This window comes from Physella acuta, unplaced genomic scaffold (genome assembly GCF_028476545.2).
Source record: "Physella acuta isolate Inbredline_101_S28 unplaced genomic scaffold, ASM2847654v3 ptg002129l, whole genome shotgun sequence".
NCBI classification, from domain to species: Eukaryota; Metazoa; Mollusca; class Gastropoda; family Physidae; genus Physella; species Physella acuta.
Window position 1 is genome coordinate 89,350 of NW_026733630.1, and position 11,127 is coordinate 100,476.

Below are 11,127 nucleotides of genomic sequence, written 5' to 3' on the forward strand. Positions count from 1 at the left end.
TCCTAGGTGCTCATTTTGTTTGGAATGTGTCTGACCTTGACATTGGTGTCCTAGATGATAACAGTCTCTGGTGCTCATTTTGTTTGGAATGTGTCTGACCTTGACATTAGTGTCCTAGATGATAACAGTCTCTGGTGCTCATTTTGTTTGGAATGTGTCTGACCTTGACCTTGGTGTCCTAGATGATAAAAGTCTCGGGTGCTCATTCAGTTTGGAATGTGTCTGACCTTGACCTTGGTGTCCTAGATGATAAAAGTCTCGGGTGCTCATTCAGTTTGGAATGTGTCTGACCTTGACATTGGTGTCCTAGATGATAAAAGTCTCGGGTGCTCATTCAGTTTGGAATGTGTCTGACCTTGACCTTGGTGTCCTAGATGATAACAGTCTCGGGTGCTCATTTTGTTTGGAATGTGTCTGACCTTGACATTGGTGTCCTAGATGATAAAAGTCTCGGGTGCTCATTTTGTTTGGAATGTGTCTGACCTTGACATTGGTGTCCTAGATGATAACAGTCTCTGGTGCTCATTTTGTTTGGAATGTGTCTGACCTTGACATTGGTGTCCTAGATGATAACAGTCTCGGGTGCTCATTTTGTTTGGAATGTGTCTGACCTTGACATTGGTGTCCTAGATGATAACAGTCTCTGGTGCTCATTTTGTTTGGAATGTGTCTGACCTTGACATTGGTGTCCTAGATGATAACAGTCTCTGGTGCTCATTTTGTTTGGAATGTGTCTGATCGCGTCTGCCCCAGGAAAGCCCCCATAAAGAGGGTGGCCTTGACATTGGTGTCCCGGATGATGAACAGGAACGGCCTGTTGACGTCCAGCCAGACCTCACCACTGAGGCCACCGCTGTGGAGGAAAGGTTGCCATGGTTACAACTGTTGGAGTTGATCATGCTCATGTAATTTAACTTCAGTGGCGTAGCGAGGTCGGGTGTCACCCGGTGCGGCACTTATTGGTGTCACCCCCCCCCCCCCCCAGAGGCGTAGCGACCCTTCCCATGGACATACTTTCAAATTTTCGATTTGCACCCCCTCCAACTTTCGATTTGCATCCACCCCCCTCAAACTTTCGATTTGCAGCCCCCCCCCCCTCAAATTTTTCTCTATATATTTTGCTATTTTTTGCCTTGGTGTCACCCCCCCCTAAATGGTGTCACCCGGTGCGGTCCGCCTCTGTTTAACTTAATCAAGTTCATGTATTTTAACAATATCAAATTCATCTAACTTAACTTGATCATATTCATGTAAATTAACAAGATCAAGGTGAAGTAAATTAACTTTAACAGACTAGACAGCGATGAGGAAGATGAAGTAGAGTTCAGATATCTGTGAATTTTGTACTTATGATTTAACAATTTGTTTTATTTTACTATTATTTACTCAATTTTTTGTAAGATTTCTGCTAACTAGAAGTGCAGAGCACCTGCCAACACATCAGTTTGCTCATAAGTATAAACATCAATGGCTTTGCAATAGCCCTTTAATGAATATGTAACAAGATTTTATCTTAAAATATTATGATTCTTATTGAATAAAAAACCATTTTTTGAAGCATTAAATTGAGCTGTGTATAAGTGATCGTAAAGACACATTGTTTGTTATTATATTGATTAGTAATAATGCTCTATGTCATAGTAACAAAATAGATTACTGTCTACATCACTAAAACAATTCTTTGTTTGTTTTTTAGGTGACAGGAAAAATGATCTCATGAAAAAAGTATCTCTCATGCCAGAGATCATTTGTCCTGGAACCTTTTTTCTAGTGTTTTTTTTTAAGGCTTTTATTACTTTTACTATAAACCTGTGGCTCTGCAAATATTTGAATATTAATTGAACCCACTTTCCACTTTTTGTTTAACCTGAAGTTTGGTGCAGTGGTAGATCGTAATTTACAATGCAAGAATATCTCAATTTTAATCTAATTACAGAGACAGTTTAATTTTAAAATTGCTATATTCAAGCACTATGTATGTAGAGTTAAGAACGAAAGGGAGATAACAAGATAAAATAAAACACAATCAATCGCTTGATCGGTAGAGGGCCATCGAGGATGTTTTCACGGATGGCTGATTTCGTGCCCTGTTGTAAACCACACACTTAATAGGGGCAGATAACTGAATTTTAGAGATCACAAGCTAACTAGCCGGATTTGAATGCAAATATTTTTAGTCCTAGCCTATGTAGTGTCAACTTCATTTTGAACGAATGACTAAAAAGTGGAAAATAATTCTCAAATGTTAATAATCATTTTTAAGTGAAAAAAGCTTTCAATATAATTACAAATCACAAAACAAAAATCACAAATGAAAAATAATGCACTAAAAAGTAAAAAAAAAAAATTAGTTTGCCTAACTAAAAATAAAAACCTGGGCGCTTACTAATGGAGAATACTTTACATTTTATAGGGAGTAGATTGATAGGTATAGGTATACGTCATATAACATTATAAAAGACCTTTGTTTAAGTTTCATCATTGAGGGCCAGGCTATTTTTTATTTTATTTCTTAATGTAATAAAACCCTTTTCCCTTAAAAATGTTTGTGTGTGTGTGTGTGTGAAATTACTCTACCTTAATGCGAAACGCTAATGATTGTCCAGCCTACTGCTTACAAAAATAGTTAGTACTACATGACTATTTTTAGCACGCTTTATTAAGCAACCCCCTCCCACACACTGTCGTAAAAATTATTCTTACACAACCTGGGATTCGTATAGTCTACTAGGGGTCTGACTGACGTTGATGATGTAACACACGGTACGCCTAATGGGTGTAGCACGTTTTGTCAAAACGGAAATAGCACTTCAACACCACAACGTAAAGCGACGAGCTACTGTTTCAATCACAGTTAGAGCATACTCAGACAGCTACAGCTAAAAGTGATGTTCTACTCACGTCAAAAACATGACGTACTATTCACGTCAAAACCATGACGTTCTACTCACACCAAAAACATGACGTACTACTCACATTAAATATATGACGTACTACTCACATTAAAAATATGACGTACTACTTACATAAAAAATATGACGTACCACTCACATCAAAACCATGACGTACTACTCATACCAAAAACATGACGTACTTACATCAAAACCATGACGTACTATTCACACCAAAAATATGACGTACTACTCACACCAAAACCATGACGTACAACTCACATCAAAATCACTACGTACTACTCATACCAAAAACGTGATGTACTTCTCACACCAAAACATGACGTACTACTCACACCAAAAATATGACGTACTACTCATATCAAAAACCATGACGTACTACTCACACCAAAACCATGACGTACTACTCAAACCAAAACCATGACGTACCACTCACACCAAAACCATGACGTACTACTCACACCAAAACCATGACGTACCACTCACACCAAAACCATGACGTACCACTCACATCAAAACCATGACGTACTACTCATACCAAAACCATGACGTACTTACATCAAAACCATGACGTACTATTCACACCAAAAACATGACGTACTACTCACACCAAAACCATGACGTACAACTCACATCAAAATCACTACGTACTACTCATACCAAAAACGTGATGTACTTCTCACACCAAAACATGACGTACTACTCACACCAAAAATATGACGTACTACTCATATCAAAAACCATGACGTACTACTCATACCAAAACCATGACGTACTTACATCAAAACCATGACGTACTATTCACACCAAAAATATGACGTACTACTCACACCAAAATATGACGTACCACTCACGCCAAAACCATAACATACCACTCACACCAAAACCATGACGTACCACTCACGCCAAAACCATAACATACCACTCACACCAAAACCATGACGTACCACTCACGCCAAAACCATAACGTACTACTCACACCAAAACCATGACGTAATCACACCAAAACCATGACGTACTCACAACAAAACCATGACGTGCTCACAACAAAACCATGACGTACTCACAACAAAACAATGACGTACTTACATCAAAACCATGACGTACTTACATCAAAACCATGACGTACTACTAAAACCAAAACCATGACGTACTTACACCAAAACCATGACGTACTCACAACAAAATCATGACGTACTACTGACGTCAAAACATGACGTACCACTCACACCAAAACCATGACGTACCACTCACACCAAAACCATGACGTACTCACACCAAAACCATGACGTACTCACACCAAAACCATGACGTACCACTCACACCAAAACCATGACGTACTCACACCAAAACCATGACGTACTCACACCAAAACCATGACGTACCACTCACACCAAAACCATGACGTACTACTCACACCAAAACCATGACGTACTACTCACACCAAAATCATGACGTACCACTCACACCAAAACCATGACGTACTCACACCAAAAACATGACGTACTACTCACACCAAAACCATGACGTACCACTCACACCAAAACCATGACGTACTCACACCAAAAACATGACGTACTACTCACACCAAAACCATGACGTACCACTCACACCAAAACCATGACGTACTCACAACAAAACCATGACGTACTACTCACACCAAAACCATGACGTACCACTCACACCAAAACCATGACGTACAACTCACACCAAAACCATGACGTACTACACACACCAAAACCATGACGTACCACTCACAACAAAACCATGACGTACTCACAACAAAACCATGACGTACTCACAACAAAACCATGACGTACTACTCACACCAAAACAATGACGTACTCACACCAAAATCACGACGTACTACTGACGTCAAACCATGACGTACCACTCACACCAAAACCATGACGTACTACTCACATCAAAGCCTTCCCGACGACCGTGACGGCCGCCGCCACACACCCGTCCTCGTTGACCTGAATGTACGACTTCTGCTTGACACTCTGCACGTGCATGTTGGCGTCACTGATGCGTGAAAAATCAGCCTACTTGTGGAGAGGTTTGAAATGTTTTAATATTACCTTACCTGATATTAGACATTAAAATATTAAAAAGACCCCCCCCCCCCCTCCCCCCAAAATAAAAAATAAATAAATCAGCCTACTTGTGGAGAGGTTTGAAATGTTTTAATATTACCTAAACTTGATCTTAGACATTAAAATATTAAAGACACCCCCAAAACCCAATAAAAAAAATAAATCAGTTGCTAAAAGGATCTAAGGCTTTTAAAATAACATTTAACAATTTATTGTGAAAAAACAAAAACGTTCTTCGTATTTATAAGGAGGCACTAAACAGATGCAGAAATGATCATGTGAGACTACATAACATTTTTATTCATGGTTCTCGAGGCGGTAAAATATTCACAATGTAAAGTTCGTTTTTCAATGTGTCGGGATAGGACAGGGGTCGGCAACCTGCGGCTCGCGAGCCGCATGCGGCTCTTTTGATATCAAGATGCGGCTCTCCAGCTCCTTGCACAAATACTAATAATCTTAATAAAATAATAAAATATTTGAAATTAAAAAGTGTTAGTGGCTCTTTAAAACCAGGGATCTTTTGAAAATTGTAACTTTTGGCTCTTCCGCTTCAAAAGGTTGCCGACCCCTGGGATAGGACGTTCTAAAAGAGAAACTTTTGCTGAATTTGTCTGTGTGTTTAAAGGTCTGTGTCTTTGTATGCATGAATGCATATGTGTGCTGGTCTGTGTGTGTGTGTGTGTTCATCTGGTTGTGTGGATGCGTTTGTGTATGTGCATACATGCCTGTGTGCAGTCTATCTTTGTGTGGATCTGGGTATGTGTGTGTGTGTGTGGGTCTGGATATATATATATATATATACATATATATATATATATATATATATATATATATATATATATATATATATATATATATATATATATATATATATATATATAGTATATTTTGATTGATGCATATGTGTGGTCTATCTGACTAAGCTGTTCTGTGTGAGACGGCTGACCACTGACCACAGAAGACAACTGACCACTGACCACAGAAGACAAACTGACCAACCAGAACTGACCACAGAAGACAACCACTGACCACTGACCACAGAAGACAAACTGACCACAGAAGACAAACTGACCACTGACCACAGATGACAAAATGACCACAGAAGACAAACTGACCACTGACCACTGACCACAGAAGACAAACTGACCACAGAAGACAAACTAACAATTGACCACTGACCACAGAAGACTAACTGACCACAGAAGACAAACTGACCACTGACCACAGAAGACAAACTGACCACTGACCACAGAAGACAAACTGACCACTGACCACAGAAGACAAACTAACAATTGACCACTGACCACAGAAGACTAACTGACCACAGAAGACAAACTGACCACAGAAGACAAACTGACCACTGACCACAGAAGACAAACTGACCACAGAAGACAAACTGACCACAGAAGACAAACTGACCACTGACCACAGAAGACAAACTGACCACTGACCACAGAAGACAAACTGACCACTGACCACAGAAGACAAACTGACCACAGAAGACAAACTGACCACTGACCACAGAAGACAAACTGACCACAGAAGACAAACTGACCACTGACCACAGAAGACAAACTGACCACTGACCACAGAAGACAAACTGACCACAGAAGACAAACTGACCACTGACCACAGAAGACAAACTGACCATAGAAGACAAACTGACCAGGACAGGATCAAAAAGTTTCCTCAGTCCTAAGCTTGTGAGCGGCTCTACCAGGTCTACACTGCCCGTCTCTATGGTGAACCTGGGCAGTGTGAGCGCCACGTACTTCTCTTCAAGGTCGTCCAGCAACGACTCCAGGGGGTGGATGGGGTGGCCCTGGGTGTCGTTCAGGAACTGGGGAAGAAATTTCGAGAAAATTAAAAATGTCTTTGGTGGCATTTTGTTGGATGGCAGTGCTGTGTAAAAAACAGTAAAAGGTTAGTGGTCAGATAAAGGTAAATGGTGGGTAAACGATTAGTGAAAGTCCAAAGGTATGTGAACAGTTAAAGGTAAGTTGACACTCCAAAGGTAAGTGGTCATTGAAGAGTAAGTGGACACTCCATAGGTAAGTGGACTGTCAAAGGTAAGTGGACAGTCAAAGGTAAATGGACAGTCAAAGGTAAGTGGACAGTCAAAGGTAAGTGGTCATTGAAGGGTAAGTGGACAGTCAAAGGTAAGTGGTCATTGAAGGGTAAGTGGACAGTTAAAGGTAAGTGGTCATTGTAGGGTAAGTGGACACTCCAAAGATTCTCTTCTTGTGTGAGAGGTCAGTCTCATGCTCGCGATCACTGACCTTGAACTTACTTCTAGCAGCTGGACGAGGCTGGAGTTGACCCCGGGGAGGAGGACGTACATAGCGAGGACGTCCCCCTCAAACATCAGCTCCACAACCTCCGTGTCGTAGTGGTTGGCGTACCTGAGGTAGGAAGTGACGTCATGAGTGCCAGCCATATACAACATAGTAATAATTACAAGCAGATGCGTAGCGAGGGGGCGGAGCGGAGGTGCGGACCGCACCGGGTGACACCATTTAGGGGGGTGACACTAAGGCAAAAAGTAGTAAAATATATAGAGAAAAATTTGAGAAGGGGGGTGCAAATCGAAAGTTCGAGGGGTGGGGGTGCAAATCGAAAATTGAAAGTTTGACCCCGGGAAGAGTGGCTAAGCCTCTGGGGGAGGGGGTGACACCATTAAGTGCCGCACCGGGTGACACCCGACATCGCTACGTCACTGATTACAAGACATTTTTATGTTTGATTTTTTATAAATATTGGCTGCCTAATATAGCAATTATATGACATTTTAATCTAAGAATTAATACTAATAGTTTCGCTGTCTGTGTATCTATCTATGTATCTATGTATCTATCTGACAAGAACGCTCTAGAGAAAACACAAGCAATTTAAAAACTTTCACAGTGAAACGAAAACGAAATATGACGTCACATTTAGCATATAGTAGAAAATAATATCAAGCCGGAGAGTGCACACAGTAATATGACGTCATTAATTCTTGGGTAAACATTGAATAAAAAGGCAATTTTTTTCTAATCTAAGTGGGTTGCGTGAAGAGTTTCTTTCATACAATTCTTCGGGTAGGGGCGAAGCCACACCCCCGCGTAAGAACGTCTAAGCCCCCCCCCCCCCCCCTCCCCAACTCAAAAGAAATTTCTTCATCGATACTCTATAATAAAATTACCGCCTAATTAACGTGTCTAATCTAAAAAGTAGTTTTCTTGCAATTTCTTTAATGCAATTCTTCGGGTAGTGGCTAAGCGCGACACCAGTGTTTCTTTCAGACTTTTTCCTCCCCGGAGGAAGGAACTTTTTCTAATCTAAAAAGTGTTTAGCGTGCAGTTTTTTTTTTCAAGCATCTCTTCCGGTAGGGGCGAAGCCCCGCCCAGATTCTTCCTTTAGTTTGTATGATCTACAAATGCGACCAGTGTTTCGTTCAGACTTTTTCCTCCACGGAGAGGGGTGGGGGGTACTTGACATTTTCGGGGGCGGGGGTAGAATTTTCTGGGAGGAGGCGGACACTGGAAAAAGTATATAATTATATTTCGTTGAATGGGACGGTAGACGTGTTTTGGAGTGTCTGTGTGTGGGGGGGGGGGGGGGGGGGAGGGGGGCGAAGCCCCCTCCTCCCAAGTAGAGTTGCCTGAAAGAAACTCTAAATGCGACTTTTGTTATGAATGAGATTAGGTGCATGTTTTAGGGATATGCCTATGACTATATTTTGTATAAATTAAAGTACCGAGAAAATAGACAGCACTATCAACCTAGCGCCCGTTGTATTCTTCCTCAACGGGCCATTTTTCTCGTGTTATAAATATTGATAGCGAAATTTAACATTCCATGACATTTTTAAAATATTGAAAGCCATTTATAAATTCTTTTACCATTTTCGTCTAAGAATTTTCTATACAAAATGTATACAGCCAAAGAAAAATTACTGTGACATTCGATGGAAGTTAGGTATTGCCCGGAAATAAAAATTACTTTGACAGTAATGTAATTCTTATTTAGAAAGTGTACAGCTGACTGTAACTAATATTATTATTCTTCGATTCATCTATTTAAACATGTACAACCAAATAATAACTAAATTCATAAATGTTTTATTCCATAACGAAATCACGAAAACCAAACGAAGACCACAGGGGATAAACTACAGTTGTCACAGTTTTTTACTTTTGAAAAAAAATTAGATTTTGTGTTTCTGATCCTTTGCTGTTCAATTGTGGCATGATTTTAAAATCCTAAATATTAAGGGGATCAAGGTGGTTTTATGCTTTCATATTGTTGTATGTGATAGATATGAGCTAGCACTACACGAATGAGGCACTCTCAAAAAATTTCACCAAGTGGACACCTGTGGTTTACCCCGTGTGGCCTTGAAATGTCAAATGTCAACCTGACCTGAACACTTTAGATTGAAATGTCAAATGTCAACCTGACCTGAACACTTTAGATTGACATGTCAAATGTCAAGCTGACCTGAACACTTAGATTGAAATGTCAACATGTCAAGCTGACCTGAACACTTTAGATTGAAATGTCAAATGTCAACCTGACCTGAACACTTTAGATTGAAATGTCAAATGTCAAGCTGACCTGAACACTTTAGATTGAAATGTCAAAATGTCAAGCTGACCTGAACACTTTAGATTGAAATGTCAAATGTCAACCTGACCTGAACACTTTAGATTGCCGCATACTAGGCACCATCTTAACACCAGCACCGGAAGTGTTGAACGGCATGTCCACGGTCAGACCTTCCTGGAACTTGTGCTTCCACTGGACGTTGAGGAACCATGGCGTTGACCAGCATCAAGGCTGGTGTAGGGGGTGATGGCCCCAGGCTCCAGAACGTCCATGACCTTGCCCCGGGTCACCGAGGCGATCCACTCGTTGATGGCCCAGTTCCGGCGGGTTCCTGCCCGTCAGCACTGGCATCTGCGTGATGTTCGTGTTGGCTAGTTCTTCCACCTGTCTAGGGTGAGAAGGTTTGACATTTATATCACAGAGGCGTAGCGACCCTTCCCGGCGCCCGGGGACAAAACTTTTCAATTTGGCGCCCCCCCTCCCCCATTTTTTTTATATTTATAGTTCAAAATAGCAGCTCATATGAGGTTATTTTGGCGCCCCTATGGTCGGCGCCCGGGGACATATGTACCCCCCCCCCCGTCCATACGCCTCTGTTATATCATCAACACTTTTTTTCGTCGTCCTTCGTGGACGATGTGTGATGGGCTGCGATAGACAGGGGAGGGGTTGTGCTAAAAAGATGTAGCAAAATACTTTGTATATTTTAATTCAAATTGATTTTAAAACACAAAATTTCGATTGAAGTATCTTGAAATTAGTGCGGGGAAGTGGGGGGGGGGATAAAACTTTAAAAACAAAAAACCTTATGGACAGAGTTTCTTCTAGGCATCTCTTCCCCCCCCCCCACCCCACCCCCCCCCCCCCCCACCCCCGAAGAAAGTCTACCCCCCCTCCCCGAACGAGATGGAATTTATGTAGAAAACCATATACTTTTACCAGTGTCCCCCTCCTCCCCGAAAAATGTACACCGCCCCCCCCCCCCTCGAGAACATCAAGTGTCCCCCCCCCCCCCCCCGAGAAAAAAACTGGAAGAAACACTGCTTATGGAGCGCACACTTTTTTGTTGCTGATTTTGTTACACTCACTGCCAAATATTAATAAACTTCATGTTCGAATTTTTGAAAATTTCGAATTAAAAAAACTGTAATTTATACAGTTTTTTTACAGATTTAATTAATTAAAAAAATATATAAAATTATGAAGTGACTAGTAGGCTAATTACCTGAACTTAGCTTTAATGTTGAGTCTAAATTTAACGAAAATAACATTGGCACTGACAAGGTCTGTGTTAGGCAGACGTGACCATCCTCTCTCAAGGTCCCGGTAAGCCTCTAGGATTTGCAGTCGTGATACCCCAGCCCAGAGCAGGCCTGAAATAAAACATACAGTAACTCTAGAAACTGTTTACAACTTAATTACATTTATGACATAAAATATAAAAGACAAAACTTAAATCTGTAATTTTTTCCGTGCAACGAAATCAACAACACACTTTTCTACTTTTTCTTCGTATGCAGTTT

The 11,127-nt window shown here is 40.9% G+C and overlaps 1 protein-coding gene across 1 annotated transcript; it reads right to left on the reverse strand.

Annotated features, from left to right (window-relative positions):
* Positions 1-507: 507 nt before the first annotated feature.
* On the reverse strand, positions 508-10,977 carry LOC131932286 (glia-derived nexin; the record flags this gene model as incomplete). The annotated part of the gene is given in 6 exon segments (XM_059289156.1): positions 508-853; positions 4,836-4,960; positions 6,681-6,854; positions 7,305-7,416; positions 9,693-9,992; positions 10,830-10,977. Coding segments are annotated over 5 exon segments (618 nt in total). The 3' UTR covers positions 508-714.
* Positions 10,978-11,127: the final 150 nt, after the last annotated feature.